Source organism: Myripristis murdjan, chromosome 16 (genome assembly GCF_902150065.1).
Source record: "Myripristis murdjan chromosome 16, fMyrMur1.1, whole genome shotgun sequence".
NCBI classification, from domain to species: Eukaryota; Metazoa; Chordata; class Actinopteri; order Holocentriformes; family Holocentridae; genus Myripristis; species Myripristis murdjan.
In genome coordinates this window covers 28,662,387-28,679,376 of record NC_043995.1, presented here as the reverse complement: position 1 = coordinate 28,679,376, position 16,990 = coordinate 28,662,387, and the positions used below count along the sequence as shown (strand labels likewise).

Genomic DNA, 16,990 nt, shown 5'->3' with positions numbered 1-16,990 from the left:
CCCATATCTATCACTGCCCCCTCCCTCCTCACAGCCCCACCCCTGCACCATTAGGGCTGTTTTCTTGAAGGAAAAAAAGATGGCCACCGGAGGTCAGATCCAAGTCCAAAATAAATTGCCTTCTTTCCTGAGGCTCAGCCATTTTAATAGTACAGATTTATTGTGCTGTGCTTTTTGGAGGGCGATCATATGTATGTGGTCAGTAGCGCGTATGCAGTCTGTGACCCAGCCTCCCTCTCACGTTACACCCTATTTATAACATCCCCTCCGCCGGCTCCCCTCGTTCTGCAGTTCCTAGGAACCTCCTTCTGCTCCCAGCCTCGAGCTCCAGTCCCCTATTCCTCCTGACATCTGAGAGCCTCTGCTGCAGCTTATCCTGGGCTAACTGTTTATCCTGTGCAGCCTGGCAACTGGCCGCATGCTCCGGATTACCACAGGACGCCCTTTTCAAAACACACTTTATTTCCTTTGACAAGTTGAATTTTTCACAGAAGGAAGAAAAAAAGTTTGGGGCTGCTCAAGGAAAGAAGGAAGCATCTTGGATACCTATGTGCTTGCAATCTTCTTTTTTTGGTTGATTTAGTAACTTTACCCTGTTCACCTGCCCTTCTCACCTTTCTTGGAGGGCCGTGTGTGTTGGCGCGCGATGGATCACACTCTGTTCGGCTGCCTGCGCAGTCCCCATGCCCCGGCGCAGGCCCTGCATCCCGCCTTCGCCCAGTCTCCGCTGACTCTGCACGGACGCTCGGACCACGTCTCCTACCCCGACTTGGCCTCCTCCTCCTCCTCCTCCACCTCTTCCCCCTCGCCCTGCATCATCTCCAGCTACCAGGCCGACGACGGCCTGTTCCCCGGTCAGCACCACCACCCCCACCGCGGCCACCTGCCCTCCCAGCAGCATCACCACCCGCCTCAGCACCAGGCGCCCTGGCACATTCCACAGATGCCGTCGCCTGGTAGCAGCGGCGCCCGCCACAACCTTTGCCACCCTCACTCTCACTCGGCCCAGGACAGCGGGCCCACGCCCCCGGACCTAGGCCACCCCGGGGGCCCCAGTATGTGTGCCAGCACCCCCAGTCTGGGCAATGGCAGCACCCCAACGGGGGCCTCCTGCGTGCCTGCAGACTTTGGCAGACAGACTCTGTCACCTGCTGAGGCCGAGAAGAGGAACGGCAAGAGGAAAAGTGACAGCTCAGGTAAGAGGAGCAGAGAGGTTGAGCTTTGGAGGGACATTTTACCTCGAGGTGTCTGTGCACAGAGGGAAATGCTGCAACAAATCTCACGGCAAAGATTGTGAGCAGGCAATCCTCAGCATTTTTTTTTTCTTTAAATCTGATCAATAGAAAAACAGTATGTGAAATGTTGCATTACCAAAAACATAATGTGAAATACTTGGCAGCCATTTCTACATATTTCATGGTTATTTGTGTTGTGTAATTGTATAAACATCATTGTACTGATATCAGCGTTTCAAGACGTTCGGAGTGGGGAACAAGAATAACATGAGCATCTAAAGCCGTCACTAAATCTTTCAACAGCACATAACAGTGGAGGTTTATGCAGCTCCGAAAGAAAAAAAACAGCACAAAAGTGTCTCAAAAGCAGTTTGTAGGTGTCGGCTGACGAGCGGCGAGGCTGTTGCAGAAGGTTGACTTAAGTGTGGAGCAAAGGCCACAGCAGAACTGTGCGGGCACATCTGACTACTGGCATGTTTTGTTTAAAAATCACATCTGGTTCATTTCTGCATATTTCAGAGAGCAGAAAATGAGGCACACTGTAAAGAATTAATGTCACGCATTGTAAAAAACTACACCGGCGCCTCGCACGACACTAAACACCCCGAAGGAGCGAGGCTTTTCATGCCGCAAGCAGCGGTTTATGTAAGGATTTGTCTCGATCTTGTATTTTAAATAAATCACGGGCGGCTTAACTGAAATCAAATGACTGAGTGGAAAATAGAGTTATGTAATGTTCAACATTTCACAAAGGCAGCGCTCGATGTGAAGGCACTTTTCCTTGCTTGCAGACATCAGAGCAAAAATCAGTGTAATTACAGCCTGTAATACTGATTCATTTTATTTTATGCAACAACAACTGCTATAAATGTGTAGAATTCATCTTTTTATGGCGGCTACAATCCCATTGATTTTAATGTCCACCTAACTGTGCCTTTATTCATTTTAATTCACTTATTAAACAACAAGCCACTCTTTCATATTTCTGTTTATGTGGCTATAATTATTATATACCCTGTGCAGTGTAAAATGGCAGTGACTGTGTACTGCGAGTCCTTTTTTTTCTAATTAGTGACTTATTTCAAAACCAAAGGGCAGGTGCAGCAGCCACGACCTTGATTTTTGCAATCACTGGCCGCTGCTATATGGTTGTAAAGAGGATAAGCAAATTTATATAATGTACTTATTGCTGTACATTGTCCTTTAAACATGGCCATAATGATCCATGAATTATATATTCCGGCATATGGATGGTAAGATACATAAAACTCCTCACACCAAAGATTTGTAGACACGTGTGTTTCCTTACGAAAAATAAAATAAAATAAAATAAAAACTAAATGAATAGATGATTTAAAAAATGTCTTTTTAAAAACTGTGCTCAAACATAAAACACTTTCCTGACGGCCTGCAGCATTTCCAACCTGTATTCACCACAATAATCAATCACGGCATGACAAACTGCCGGGGGTCGGGTCGCGGGAGTTTTTGCCGGCAATCCGATATTAGTGTGAGTTATCAGTTTTCCGCAGAAAGTGTGCCTGCCGTTCCCTCTGTCCATTTGAGGAATGCACCGCGGGCCCTGAGCGCCGCTCCTGCACCTCGGCCCCCTTTAAAAGGCCTCTTTGTATGCACAGTATATCACCTGGTCCCGGCCGTGTGTACACAGCACTTGGCCACTGACTGATATTTCCTGATATGATTGGTATTTGCTCAGGATGCTGGTAGTCACCTCGGAAAACATCCATTCCCTTTGACAGACCGGCCGTTCATGCAGTTAACAGCAGTTTTACAGAACCCCAGAGGCAGCCTGACCCAAGTGAGCATAACACAACAAGGGCTAATTCTGGACGGCCTGTTGCTGATAGGCGGGTTAATGGCACTGTAGGCATTGTCTGCAATTAGTATTATTTATGTTACCAAATATTAGACAAGGCAGGTAGCGCTTAAATTATTCAGCCATTTGATTTATTTATCAGCGTCCCCGGATGTTGTGGCTATCACCTGAAAAATTAAGGATTCGTGGCACGTGGCCCTCCGGGGGAACACAGGCCTATATGCCAAAATTATGGGCAGAATCATGCAACCTGACAGGGCTTTTCCGGAGGCTGGATGGCTCAGTTTCCAATTCAAGCCGTTCTATTTGCCCTGAATGTCTTGTTAGGCCACATGGAAGATGGTGCTACAGTATATTTTATTCACAAATTCAACACACCACCCTCTATTTCCTTTTCTCCTTTGTCAAATCATGTGGAAACCAACCCCTCTGGCCTCCAAACCCCAATTCCCCTGTAACAATAGTTAGCGCAGACTCATTACCACGCGGTGCATTCTCGCCACGCTAACACCAATCACGCTGATTATCGGGGGGCTGACCGAGTTGCTGACTCAATCAGCTGTCTAAATATCACACCGCCGCCAGTTCCAGGAGATAGGGCCCTGATTAGGTTTCTCCATCTGGGCCCAGAAACCCGAGCGAAAGCCCGGTGAAACTCGAATTTAGACACAAAAACAATAACAAAACTCGAGAGCTCATTTCCATGCTGAGTTTACCTCTTGAGCTCAAACGCGGCGCATCTCGACTTTCTTTCCCCCACTACAGCGCGGCTGTGATTGTTTCCTAAAGGAAGGTCTCAGGGTGGGCTAACGCGATCAGGCAGCTCCTTGGTATTTTGGGTGTCTGGTTTCTGTAGAACCTGTTGGTTTTTTAGTGGGCCAGCTGCAGGGAGTTTTCGCTCATAGTGTCACTTGGTGCACTTTGCTGACTTTTCTGGGTTGCATGTGCACGGGCTGCCGCTTCCAAGGGAGTGGCCATTCTTTAAAAAAGTTACAAGACTTTCTGTGTGGAACAATAAAAGGTGCTTGAAGTCTTATTTTGTTAGAGCAACGCCTTGGCCGAGTTATAAAAAGGAGGAGCGAGCGGAGATGGCCGTCTGGAGCTGAAGGCCTCTCCCCGGCCGCCACATTTTCTCGAAGAAGCTTTAGAATAACATTGCGGACGTATCGGTGCATTTAACGTCATTCTTGTGTGCGCCGCCGGGAGATTATTTCACCAAAGGAAAATAAAAAATCGCCATAACTTTCACTGGAGGAAAACAACAAACACATTATTTTCCATTGCAAAACATAATATTTGGCCTCTCCATTCCAGGTTTTGAAAAAGACCTAGGCAACGCTGAAATTATTATTTTTTTTTTTTTCTTTGAGAGGGTTTCTCCTGCTCTGAGCTTGGTTCATTTGGGAAGCCCAAACGACGTGCCCTGTCTGGGTGCGTGTATTTCTCTCCCATTATTCCTCCTTTTTTGTGGAGAGATGAAAGTTACAGCCGGGACCTAATTGCTGTGGTGTAGTGGCTGTGTCGTAAAAGCCTGCCACTCGTTTTAACTCCAGGCCTGCTGGTCTGCAAGCAGCTGGCTGTGTTATTCTTTTATTTTTCTTACACAATGTCTGTGTGTTTACCAGAGAGAGACAGGATAAATACATCTGACGGCCTGTTTCAATCAGCCACACATTGTTTGGGAGCGCTGGGTCGAAATTACAGGGGAAAGAAAGGCAAGGTCAAGGGGGAGCTGGACACTGGCTGAACGTCAAGAAATGATCTGCTCCGTTTCACGGGGCTCGGCATGAAATTCATGTGGGAATTCCTGCAGGACTTTATATATCTGCCGTGCTTGTCCTTGGTGCTAACCTTGTGCAAGTGTCATGCAAATATAATTTTTGTAGGGCAGTTTCACTTCACCCGTCTTTTTTTTTCATCCTCTCATGAAAAGTACTGTTTTGAAAAAATATATATATACATATATATGTTCACACACACCTAGGAGGAAGATTCTCTCTGATAGAAAAAAAAAAACAGCAATAGAAAAGGGGCATTTCCAAGGAGGATTTGCAGGCTAAAGAAAGTAGTTTGTCTAGTGACGTGGCTTCAGGCCTTGCATGGCCGGTGGGTCTGGCTCTGAGCTCCAGGACTATTTACAGTTTGGCTTGACACAGGCCTGTTGGATTAACACACACTACAGAACAGGACCGCAGATGAATTAGCATGCAATCACTGCTGCCTTCAAGTGCAATGTGCAACTGAAGCGTGTCCAGCAGAGAAACCACAAAGCCTGCTCACAATAGGAAAGTTTCGGGGGACCAAATTAACTATATGTTTTCTTCGGAAAGATTGTGGAGATACAAAAACACAACGCGTTTTTTCCCGGGTGAGGAGCTGAACTGGGAGTGACATGTACTGGAAACGGGTTGCTTTTAATTTTTTTCATATGTACATTTCACTTTTTTTTTTTTTTCTTAAGGCAATGTTTACCCAGTTGCATTAATGTCTATTTTAGTCTTACGTCTGTTTTTTACTGTTCATTTGAGGATAACAGATAATTGCGTAATTTCCATCAGCGTGCTATCTGTGACATGATCAGTTACACAAGCTTGTGCAACATTTTTAACTGCCCCATAATGTGATTGAAGACCTTTGTCTGCAGTTTCCCAGTTGTTATCAACGGTCATCGCGTGTCCATTTGTGCTGCACATGTTGTCATTTTCAGCTGCCACTCAGAATAAATCACACGAGACAAATCAAACCAAAAGAGAGGGGAGGGGAAAAAAAAAAAAAAGGAGTGCATATTGTTCAGTTGGCAGCTTGTTAGTCGTAATGAGGAGACGCTTGTAAAATGTTGAAGTAAATAAATGGAGGAAACATATTTTACATATCCTGCAGAGCTGTTTTGTTCCATATTAAAAACGATGGGGGTAACAGCAGATTCCATTAAGACTAAGACAAATTAACTCCATGTTGGCAGCACAAGAGCCAGCCTATTGTGAGAGCACAGCTGCCAGAGTCTGACACACATGTGCAGCCGCCCATGGGTCCTTCCAGCCACTTAAAGTGTTCATAAACAATGACTGAACAATAAAGTGTGATTGGCGGTTCCCATTGTTTCCCTTACCTTGCCTCTTTTCTTCCTCTCCCTGACTTGCACCTGCCACATAACGTTCATTTTATCTTTATTTTCTTTGCATATAAATCTCCCCCGACTGGAACAAAAAAAAACCCGTGTGGTGTTTGATTTCAGAGTCCCAGGACGGGAATTACAAGTCAGATGTGAGCAGCAAGCCCAGGAAGGAGAGGACGGCGTTCACCAAGGAGCAGATCCGAGAGCTGGAGGCCGAGTTCGCCCACCACAACTACCTGACCCGGCTAAGGCGCTACGAGATCGCCGTCAACCTCGACCTCACCGAGAGACAAGTAGGTTCCCACCCGCCGCCGCTTGTTTCCCCTCGGGGCCGGACATTACTGAACCCGGCTATTAGCATGTTAATGCCATGTTGTGAAAACAGAAGCGGCCTCGGGACGCCGAAGAGGCTTTTCGGGCTCGCTACTGTGTTTTCGTAACTTGGGTGCGCGTGCTATTGTGCGCCAGATGTGGCCGTGTGAAGGGACTATCATATTCCAGATGTTCTTGTCTATTCTTTCAGGCGGGCCACAGTCGAGGCAGGGAGACGGGTTGAAGGAAGTGCTGTCTAGCAAGTCACTTCCTCTCTCCCTCTCGCCCTGCTTGTACAAATTGGTCTCCGAGCGTGGGCTGGTCGCTGTAAAACGCAGGCTCATGAAATAAATAACAGGAGACAAATGGTGGGGGAAGGAAACGGCGTACAGCCCGTTGTTCCCTGACACCCCTTTGGAAGCTGTAAGTCACACTTAGCTGACACCTTGCCAGTGATCATTTGCGGTGCGATGCGGGGCAGATTACATGTGAAGACCAGACTGCAGACAGTGGAGTGAAGCATGGCAACGATAAAATGTGCACTATTTAAATGTGCAATATCACCACTGACCATGCTGTGCAATATTTTTTTAGAATTCATACTGTATATATAACTTATATTACTTATTTTATCTTATGTTACTTACATTTATTTATATTGAAATCTATCTTTTTATTTTGTTCTTTATTGCATAGTTGCACTGAAAGGAGCTGCTCTTAATCTCATTGTACATGTGTATAGTGACAATAAAGGCATTCTATTCTATTCTATTCTATTCTATAAAAAGGGTTGGAGCTGGTACCTCAGACTCAAAAGAGAGTGCAAAACAGAGCTTCACAAAGAGCAACATTATTATGAAATCTCTGATTGGTACATTGTCTTGCAAACATCATCTCACACTGTAAAGTGCTTTGAGTATCCAGATAGAGCACTATAAAAATGTAATCCATCATTATTACTATTATTATAATAATATTTGCATAAGTTTTTAAGTACATGCCAGGAGCCTAAAGTATTAAATAAACAACAGGAACCTTTCAGGATGAATTCAAATAGGCTGCTACTGTCTCAAACAGCCGCTATAATCACAGCATATTTTAGAAATTATTGCCATGTGAGTATGTTTCTAAATGTAAGTCATAATATAAAAATCTCCAAGCATCTTCTGTTTTGAGGGGTAAGCTCCCTGGTGATAGCGCTGGTAGCGAAGTGCACCTTCTAACTGGTCCTGAGGTTCAGCGAGTTGAAAATGCCACTAACGCCGTCAGGGTTCGAGGTTCAATTCCCACCGGAGCCGTGTGTGCTAAAAATGAACGTACTCATGGTACTTGCGAGGCACTTTGGATAAAAATGTCCACTGAGAGGCATGCGCCTTGTCGATGAATAAAAAAACGCGAGGCCCGCGGGCGTATTTTAAGGTTTCCTCCGAGGAGTGACAGTAGGAAACCTGGTCCGGTCGCGTTCTGGTTCTCAGTCGTCAACCTGGAGGCGAGTGGAAACTGTGACACGAGCAAACGGCAAAATGACAAATGCATCGTAAACTGAGGGAGTAACCCTCTGCTTTTGCTCCGTGAAAAAGGTGCACAAAAGCTTAAAGGAACAGTTCACAACAAAATGAAAACTCTGTTATCTTATTATCTACTCACCCCGCTGTCAGTCAAATCTTCAGTGAGCTTTGTTTTCGGTCACAATGTGGTTCATATTTGCCCAATAATCTCCGATATTTTCCTTCAGTAGCAAACAGGGTCTAACAGCAGAGAACCTGCCACCAGAAACCAGCACCAGAGAATTGTAAATGAGGAAAACATAGGAAATAATGAGCTCAGTATTGAACTTTTGTAACCAAAGTGCAACTGCTTGGCCACAAAACAAAAATGACTCCAGGTTGGACAAAAGCGATGGAGATTTTGTGCTTTTTCTGGAGCTGTAAAACGATGACCCTTTTCAACTGGCAGAGGGTCGGGGTGGTTTGTTTGCTGTGTGTTTGGAGTGACGTGCGGGTGGGCAGATCATGTATTTGTGGTTGAACTGCTCCTCTAAGTAGATTCAGATAGATTCACCTTTACTGACCCCAACCCCAAGAGGAAATGCAAAGTGACACAGCAGCAGCAAAGCAGTTGAGAAGTATAAATATCAAATAAACAGCAAGGCAAGATAAATACACAATATTTACAAGTGCAGTTCATACTTGTAAGACTGAAGGAGGTGACTGGACTTTTATTCTCTGACTGCTGACACTGCTGAGCTACTTTAAGCCAGCAGAGTCAAACTTTCCACCAGTGTCCTGTATTGTTGAGACTAAAGTTGTGGGCAGAAAACATCAGGTCGAGATGCTGCGGGCTGAGTTTCAGCTGAAGTGTGGGTGTAATGTGCGTGAGTGTAAGCCTGCAGAGCGGTGAGGGTGGTCATGTGTGTGTGCACGGAAGGCAGAGTCCACATTAAATCCTGTTTTCTAAGTGCAACCTTTTTGTCTCGAGGGCCTTGCAGCTCGGTTCAAATGAGTGGCTCCTTTCGAATGCGCCACGGCTGGACTTCCCCTCCGTTTGGCCCCAAGGCGGCTGAGGAATCCCAGTTGATACTCTGCACGGCATACGGCCCCTGACGTAAAAGACAAACGTTTGTGCTGTCAACTGACTTCCTGGCCACGTGATCTGTCGGCCCCCTCGGAATGACAATCCCCAAAAATAAACCCACCCAACCCGGCATGACAGCCGTAAGCAAGCCCCCTCCCTCGAGCGCAGTGTCGACACTCGGGGAGGCTCCGCTGCTTGACATGGAAACTGTTTTAAGCAACAGCTTAATCATCAATCTGAGAGACGTAAATACGGTAGAAGTTGTCGAGTCAGGGAAAAACAGGTAGATGCCGGGTGGCAGATGGAACAGTAGATCAACACATAATTGCTGCAGTAGAAATAGCTGCCAAACTTTTGCAGAAAGTAGTCATCAAGTGCTGGGGCTCGCTGTCTGCCCTGCAGTCAGACACTCTTTATCATCTCTCTGATGGTTCGCTCTCTCTTTTTCAGGGCGCCATGTCTGACCCCCTGTTTTCTGTCTGCTTTGCCTCGTAGGTGAAGGTGTGGTTCCAGAACAGGAGGATGAAGTGGAAAAGAGTGAAAGGAGGCCAGCAGGGGGCGGTAGCTCGGGAGAAAGAACTGGTGAATGTGAAAAAGGGGACATTGCTGCCATCGGAGTTCTCTGGCATCGCAGCGCTTCACCACTCCACAGACTCCTTAGCCAATGAGGACAGTCACGACAGCGACCAGAGCTCTGAGCACGCTCACTTATGATGCACAGACACCTGGCCCCGCCTCCTCAGAGTAGGCCCCGCCTCTGCCTCAGGACCGTCCTTAAAAGGACCGCTGTTTGCTGATGTGCCATCGTCATACAACGATGCTAAATAAATGTACAAATGTACAAAGGGATGACACGTGTTTCTTGATGTAAGCGAATGCAGTCACAGTGGAGGCAAAAGGTAAAAATTCAACAGTGGAGCACATAAAGGAGAGTGCTGAAATACTTCAAAGAGCCATTGGTAGAAGATTTCTTTGATAAATGCCAAAAAAGGGAAAGTATAAATATTAAAATGCCATGCTTTGGTTACAGAAATTCACTGAATATTACATTTTGGACTTAAGTCAGATTTGGTCAAAACATTGAACATTCCATGTTGTGTGTCTTCTTGAGCGAGAGGCGGCTGAGGCTTTGATTTGCACTGTTGAACACACGCCTCAATTGGTTGCTACTGTATGCAATGTAAATTACGATGTAATTGAGTTATTGATCAAATCAAGTGCCGGGAAATCAAATTTGCCTAGCTAATATAAATATCCTGTAAATACTTCTCAGTATTGTCTTACCTTAACAGTCATTTTATACCCACAATATTCAGCTCACTCAGTAATAAACATTGACGGTTCTTTGGTAAACACTTTTCGGCCTGGAGACGACATTTTGTAAACAAACCTGAAACCTGAAATTAATATTTTATGAACGTTTTTTTTTTTTTTTTTTTTTTTCAGAGATACTTGGAGATCAAATAAAACTAAACCAGTGGTAAATGGAATTCCTGTGTTCTCCCCATCTATCCATTCATCCAGCCATCCATCCATATTAATCCAGAGTAATGTATGCGTATGCCGTGAAGTGAGGCTGAAATGAATTAAACATTACAGAGGGTGTAGAAAGCTCGTGATGGGGGCGCATGCTAAATTCACCTTTTTTTCCTCCGGGCAGGGTCAGGACTTCTGCCAAGTCTGTGTAAGAGAACCTGCAAAGGATCATATTCTGTTACAGAATCCAGTTGAAAATAATTTCACGACCTGATCTCCTCTTTCACCACACTGTGATTGTGCATTCTAATTTGCTGAGGAGGTTTTTCACGGCATGGGAGCGTTTTGGTTTTGCACTCCGCTGGATGTGGCCCACTTAATCATACATTAGAGCAGCAGTGTGGTGCAAAGTGCTCACAGACACAGAGGACACTCGCTGCTTCAGCGGGACATATTAGCCAACGAGAGTGTATTATATCAGCCCAATCATCACTGACTCATATGTGAGGCAGGGGTCACGGTAAACTCGCCTCCTAGACACGTTTTCCCACTTCACCTACTGTCCAACTCCTCGGTTATTAAAAAGCTCACACCACTAATACATGAAATTTACTGCAACACATTCCAAATACCTTTAAAATTAAATAAAGCTTCCAGATCTGTGTAAAGTGGATTTAAGTTACCCTTAAAATGCTGAAAGAAAATGATGGTCCGTATGAGTACTGTAGTGATAAATTAAAAATACAGTGATATGGTGATCAACATGAGTCAAGCAACCACAATAAAAAGTTTCACATATTTTTTTTTAACTAAAAGTTATTACAGCACCATAAAAACCTGTATAAAAGTTATTATTAAGTTATTAATTACTAAGTTTCCCCCTTTAAAGGTCATACTTTCACTTTGTGTATTAGCTACTTGTGTATTCTGTATTATGAAGGGGGGTAAGAAATGTAAATAATATCTATAATGCTAATAAAAAGGGTGGTAAATTTTAAGTGAAGTTGGTCTCCAGCAGCCATAGAAAATATTTTCTTTGATATTCTTGGTCATAATGCAAGAAAATATATGCAAAAATATAAGAAAGACATTGGTTGCCTTCGAGTTAGATTTTTAGATATATTCTGAAAAAGAGTCCAGTGCTGAGGTGATTTCACATCCATGATAGCAAAATTGTTACATAAATTCTCCCCTTTTTTTTTTTTTTTTATCATGAATAAATATAAAGTAAATCAAGCAATGCTACATAATTATGTAACCTTCCAAGATGTGGATACGTGAGTTTTGACAGGGAGAAGTGTGGCAGCACCTTTTACAGCCCTGCTTCACGTCACCATGTGTGACAAAGGCTGATGCGCACGACTCTCGCGAGAAATAACGGTGCAGAATCCGGCACTCAAAAGGTATGGCAAGGTAAACCCGGGCAAGCACAACAACAAAGTGTAAAGGGTCCCTCCTGCATGCAGCTGCGGTTCCAGTGAAGGTTACACATCAGCTGGCAGACGCTTATAAGTCAGCTATACGGCAGCACCTGACCTACTTAGCTGTAACTTGCGCCGGGACGTCCTGGGTCAGGACCGGGGAGACACAGCCGCACCGCAGCTGAATCTTGACTCACCTGGAGGGAAGCGTCATGGAGCTCGGGTCGGTGTCCAGCGGAGCCCGGGCCTTGTTTTACCTGCACACCCCGAATGAATCATCATTTGAGAAAGTGGAAGATGTCCCTCAGTATGTGCAGCAGGTGGGTGGCTCAATTCTCCCTCCCCAAATTAAAAATAAAAAAATAAAAAATAAAAACAACAAAGATCGTTTATTCTGCAAGATCACCCACTCTCAGGTGCAGGTGACTCCCCCTGTCACGCACAATTTGAAGCGCATGTAATAGAAACAGAAACAGGGGCCTACTGTCGATTTTTAGTGTCACACTTAATTTTTACTGGGCCCAAAAAAAAATGTCTGATGAAGGCTGAGCTGCACTAAACAACACATGTTTGTTATAAAGCCCCGTTTTACTGGGCACATCAGGAGAAAAGAACAATTACCCGCACAGCAGGAGTGCCCATAATCCAGTAACAAACATGTAATTAAACACATTCTGTTATTGCTGCAAGGTTTTACAGTGTTAAAAATCCGCATGGGTGTTGCAGGTTCTGTTTATGACTCAGCACTGTTTACAGTTTGTGATTTGTCATCCATCATTCTGTGTAACTGTAATTCCGTGGTCCCGGCGGGCGAAATTAGGGAGAAAAATCAAGTGCTGCTAATGTTGGAGATGTTTGGTATGATGTTTATAGATCGCTGCCAGGTTTGTCAGCTATTCAGCGATATGAACACAAACACAATATTTCTCAGACAGCAGTGATAAAAGTGGATTGGCAGCCTACATATTTTCCTCCAACATCACTCATCCATGACCCTATAAAAAAAAAAAAAAAAAAAAAAAAAAAAGGGGCTGTTTGGGGAAAATGCAGACATCTGGTCCACAAATGTCATTTTTTCCATGTTAAGGTTGAAGTTCAGAGGAGAAAGTATAAAATTAAAATTATTAGATGCCACAACAAACAATCCACACAGAGCTCCAACAATGCTCGCAGCTTCCAGTAAGCTCTCTTTACTGCGACTGGTTTGAGTGGAATGTCACGCTTCCTAATAAAAGTTATTGTTTTGTTTATTTGCACAAAGGATTAAAAAAAAAAAAAAAAAAAAAAAACACATGAGAGGACATGGGCCTACTTTTCTGTGCAGGTGGGACAAAAAATGACTTGAGGTAGGATAAAAATCAAGATGGTAAGCAGTCATACATGGGAAAGAGAGGCTGGGGGAGAAAGCTGTGGATGCATATGTAGAAAAACAACAAAGAGAAGAGCCTTTTTTCCCCCCGCTTCTCCTTTTTTTTTTTTTTTTTCACAGCATTAGAATCAGCTTGCCCTGCTGAATAATTCTGTCCCGAGCTGTCAAGACGGCACGGCTGTGGAGGTAAAACTATCTGCGAGACAGCAGAGAAAGAGGAGGGAAGGTTTAGGCCGACGTCCAGAATGATAATCTCTCTCTCAGCGGGTTTGGAGGAGGACTGCCTGCGCTCCCAGCCCATTTGTTAGCTGCAGCTCTCCAGTCTGCTGCCAGATGTTGGAGCGTTGCGTGTGATCGCAGGTCCCTGGTGGTGCTCTCGCCTCTGCATGTGTGTGCATGCATACACACACATACACACACTCTCTCTCTCTCACACACACATACACACACATTGCACACACCTGCATGGGAGCCTGTGCGTATTCACGTGAGGATATGCACACACATGCACGCATGTACGTTCAGTTCCATGCACTTGCACACACTCTCTCCCTCTCTCTCTCTCTCTCTCTCTTTCACACACACACACACACACACACAGGCACACATTTTGTCCCGCCCCACCTGCAGATGTGCTCCTTTGCGGTCTTGTCACACCCTGCATTCCTCCCAGCCCTCTCTCCTGGTGAGGCCATGTGTGTCCAGGTTGTTTCTTGGTCAGCTACAGCGCCTTTCGCTCAGAGGGCCGAGTCACAGCCCTGACCTTTTAGTTAACCCCGTCCCTGGCTAATTTCTTCCATGTTTGATAGACCCATTAAGAGGTTTTTACATGTTCCTTACATTGTCAAAAACACAGACCTGTCACTTGTTTGGTTATTGGTTGCCATTTTTTGGTGTTGTGGTAACTAGTAACTGAATGTATTTGTTTTCCAGTGCTTGTAGTTTATTATTGTCTCCTTTCTAAAATTAGAAATTAGTGAAAATCCAAGTGGTATAAGAAAAAAAAATCATTCAGTGCATGCTTGAAGTAAATGAAATTGAGAGCAGTAGTTTTGCATTGCATTTTAAAAACAATGCATGACAACTCACTCGGCAGCCATATTGCTGCAGTGAGTTTTGGAGGTGGATGATGCAAAATGATTCTCAAAATGAGATATTTTTTAATGAAGAGTTTCTTTGTAATACAGCAAGTTGCTTATAATGAACAGTGACAAAGTAAAGTAATTCATCACTTTAAAATGTTGGTCAGGCAAACATTTATTGGCAGGAGAGCTGCTCTGAAGGCAAAAATAATCTCATTAATAGGCAATAAATAGGCAGAGCCCAAATCCAAAAATGAACTAGCTGGGAAATTTGAGAGGACATTGAGAAGAGGGGCAAAAGAAGGAGCTCTGGTCAAGATATAAATAAAAAAATTTAGAGCCAGCAGTAAAGCGTTCACATCCTGTAGTAAAAGTAGCATCCTTGGACCGGGTTGTGTGATTTATTTCTTTTGTAATGAAGTTAGGCGATCGTGTTCACCGCTTGCACATCAGTGAGGGCTGCCGTTTAAGAAACTACGCAAAAAAAAAAAAAAAAAGCTTTTTGAATTGGCCACCATGTTAACTTGATAGCAGCTCTTGGCTACCCATCCCACGTTGGTGCTACCTGGTCAAAATGTTCAGAGGTCTGTGGAAAAAAACATGTCCAACCGTGTCCAACCATGGTGCTTTCAAATGGCACCGTGAAACCTGACTCTGCAACCCCAAATTATGGGATTAAGTAGCTCTTTATTGCTGGAAAATGTCCCAGAGTACAGCTATAAATGAAAATGACTGTTTCTTATTAATTCATGAGCATGGTTTTCATGATATTGGAAAGTGGGCAGGCGAGCTAACCAGCTTATTTTAATAGCATGGTATGGTTACTTTTAATTAGCATGGTTACTTTGAATAATGTAGTGATAAATTAAAAATGCAGTGATGGTTACTTTGAATTTTGGAACTCAGCTGTGCGATATTTTACTTACCTACAAAATTGAGTATGGCTTAGTTGCACTTATTTCAGTCAGGCTTCAGAATATTAGCTTCCTCCTTTCTTACTTTTTGTCTTCATCACTCGTCTTCAGTGTAATGTTTAGTTTAGGTTATTAAGATCTCTATTAGCTGTTACAATGGTAACTCCGCCCACTGAGTTTTAACTCCACCAATGGGATTATCAGTGCGCCCCGGGCAGCTCTCCATCTGAGAGATGTTTGTATAATTAAAACAACAATCTGCCTCTAACTTGTGACTTTCATGGGGTTTTCTCAGCCTGATGCAGTGAAATAAACATCATGCATCACCAGACATGAAAGCTTTGCGTGACTTTGACTCGCATGCCAAATCAAATATTCGAGTTCAACAGAAACTGTGAAAAGCAACAGTTGGACTTGAGAGTGTCTTGTTTTCACAGTTTGCGCGCTGCTGATTCATGATTTCCGATGTGCGCAGGCCACTCCTTTCTTCATGGGGCTGATGCTGCTGGAGCTGCTGGTGGGTTTCCTGAAGAACGGAGCCTCAGTGGTCACCGTCAGTGATGGACTCACCTCCGTATCCGCTGGGATGATCTCCAGACTGCCAGGGTGAGGCTGGAGGGACATGCTTTATATTTTATATACCTTACATTTTGCAAAAATATCATTCATTCATTCATTTTCCAAACCGCTTGTTCTCGTAAGGGTCCCAGTGGGTGCTGGAGCCGAACCCAGCGCTCACTAGGTGGAAGGCAGGGGGAGCACTGTGGACAAGTCAAACATAATTAAATTAAATTAAATCAAATTAAAACAAAGCCTTAAGGTAATCAAATTGAACTAATGCTCTCTTTATAGGCTACAGATCATACAAGAATACAAGAACAGGGCTTTCCAACAGCAACATACTTACACACTTTGTTTTTAACCCAACCTCCCAGCTCCTGAGAAGTACAGTAGTTATTTGATAAAGAAAAATAAAATAAACAAGGCTTCTGTGCTTAATTTGAATGATGATGTTACATCATGTCATTTTTTTATTGTTCATCATAATCTACAACATGGATTGCGTCCAATAGTGCATAAGACAATCTTTTGTTTGAGTCACTCCAAAATGAGCTACGTGATAACTTATTTATTCATTTATTTATTTACGTGCATATTTGAGTTCAAAATGATTGAATAAAAAAAAAAATACCATTTGAAAAAAATCTGAGAAATGTGAAACTCATTCTTACAAGATAAATGATTTTATGACAGATGGTAGTTACCTCTAATTCATGGTTGATAAAATAATGAAATTTTAACTGACTGAATCCCTAATATTTCAGAGATATTGAATAATGAGGATTTTGGACGTTAGAATAATTTTAGTTGTATGAAGAAAAAAAACAACATGGCTAAATATCTGACAGTTCTACCTCTGCTCGGATCCGTTCGGCTGTTCAGAAATGTTATCAAGCTGATAACAGTTTGATTGTAGCTGCGTAACGTCTGGACACACGATCAGTTTTATGATGTCTGCTTACAGCGAACAAACGGAGTCTGCAGAGTCAGTGGTCTTATTTACGCTGACAGCTCGTTACATAATGAAGGAGGACAAATGGCAAACACCTGATCATCTTTAGACTTTGACCAGTCTTTGTCTTTGTACACATAAC

At 43.7% G+C, this 16,990-nt stretch overlaps 2 protein-coding genes across 2 annotated transcripts in view; both read left to right on the top strand.

Moving 5' to 3' along the window:
- The first annotated feature begins 423 nt into the window (after positions 1 to 423).
- On the top strand, positions 424 to 10,472 carry meox2a (mesenchyme homeobox 2a). The gene is made up of 3 exons (XM_030072565.1): positions 424 to 1,196; positions 6,308 to 6,480; positions 9,569 to 10,472. The coding sequence occupies exons 1-3, from the start codon at positions 647 to 649 to the stop codon at positions 9,785 to 9,787; spliced, it is 942 nt and encodes a 313-aa protein (XP_029928425.1). The 5' UTR covers positions 424 to 646; the 3' UTR covers positions 9,788 to 10,472.
- Positions 10,473 to 12,182: 1,710 nt separating this feature from the next.
- agmo (alkylglycerol monooxygenase) overlaps positions 12,183 to 16,990 on the top strand; it is a 50,378-nt gene continuing 45,570 nt past the window's right edge. Inside the window, exons 1-2 of the mRNA XM_030073173.1 lie at positions 12,183 to 12,290; positions 15,811 to 15,941. Of these exons, the coding sequence (XP_029929033.1) occupies positions 12,183 to 12,290; positions 15,811 to 15,941 (239 nt within the window). The remainder of the gene's footprint in view (positions 12,291 to 15,810; positions 15,942 to 16,990) is intronic.

Excerpts from the sequence above, each read along its gene's own strand:
- meox2a (XM_030072565.1), top strand. The coding sequence starts at position 647 with ATGGATCACACTCTGTTCGGCTGCCTGCGCAGTCCCCATGCCCCGGCG. Across the intron at positions 1,197-6,307 it reads GAGGAAAAGTGACAGCTCAG|AGTCCCAGGACGGGAATTAC; the intron begins GTAAGAGGAGCA and ends GTTTGATTTCAG. Across the intron at positions 6,481-9,568 it reads TCGACCTCACCGAGAGACAA|GTGAAGGTGTGGTTCCAGAA; the intron begins GTAGGTTCCCAC and ends TTTGCCTCGTAG.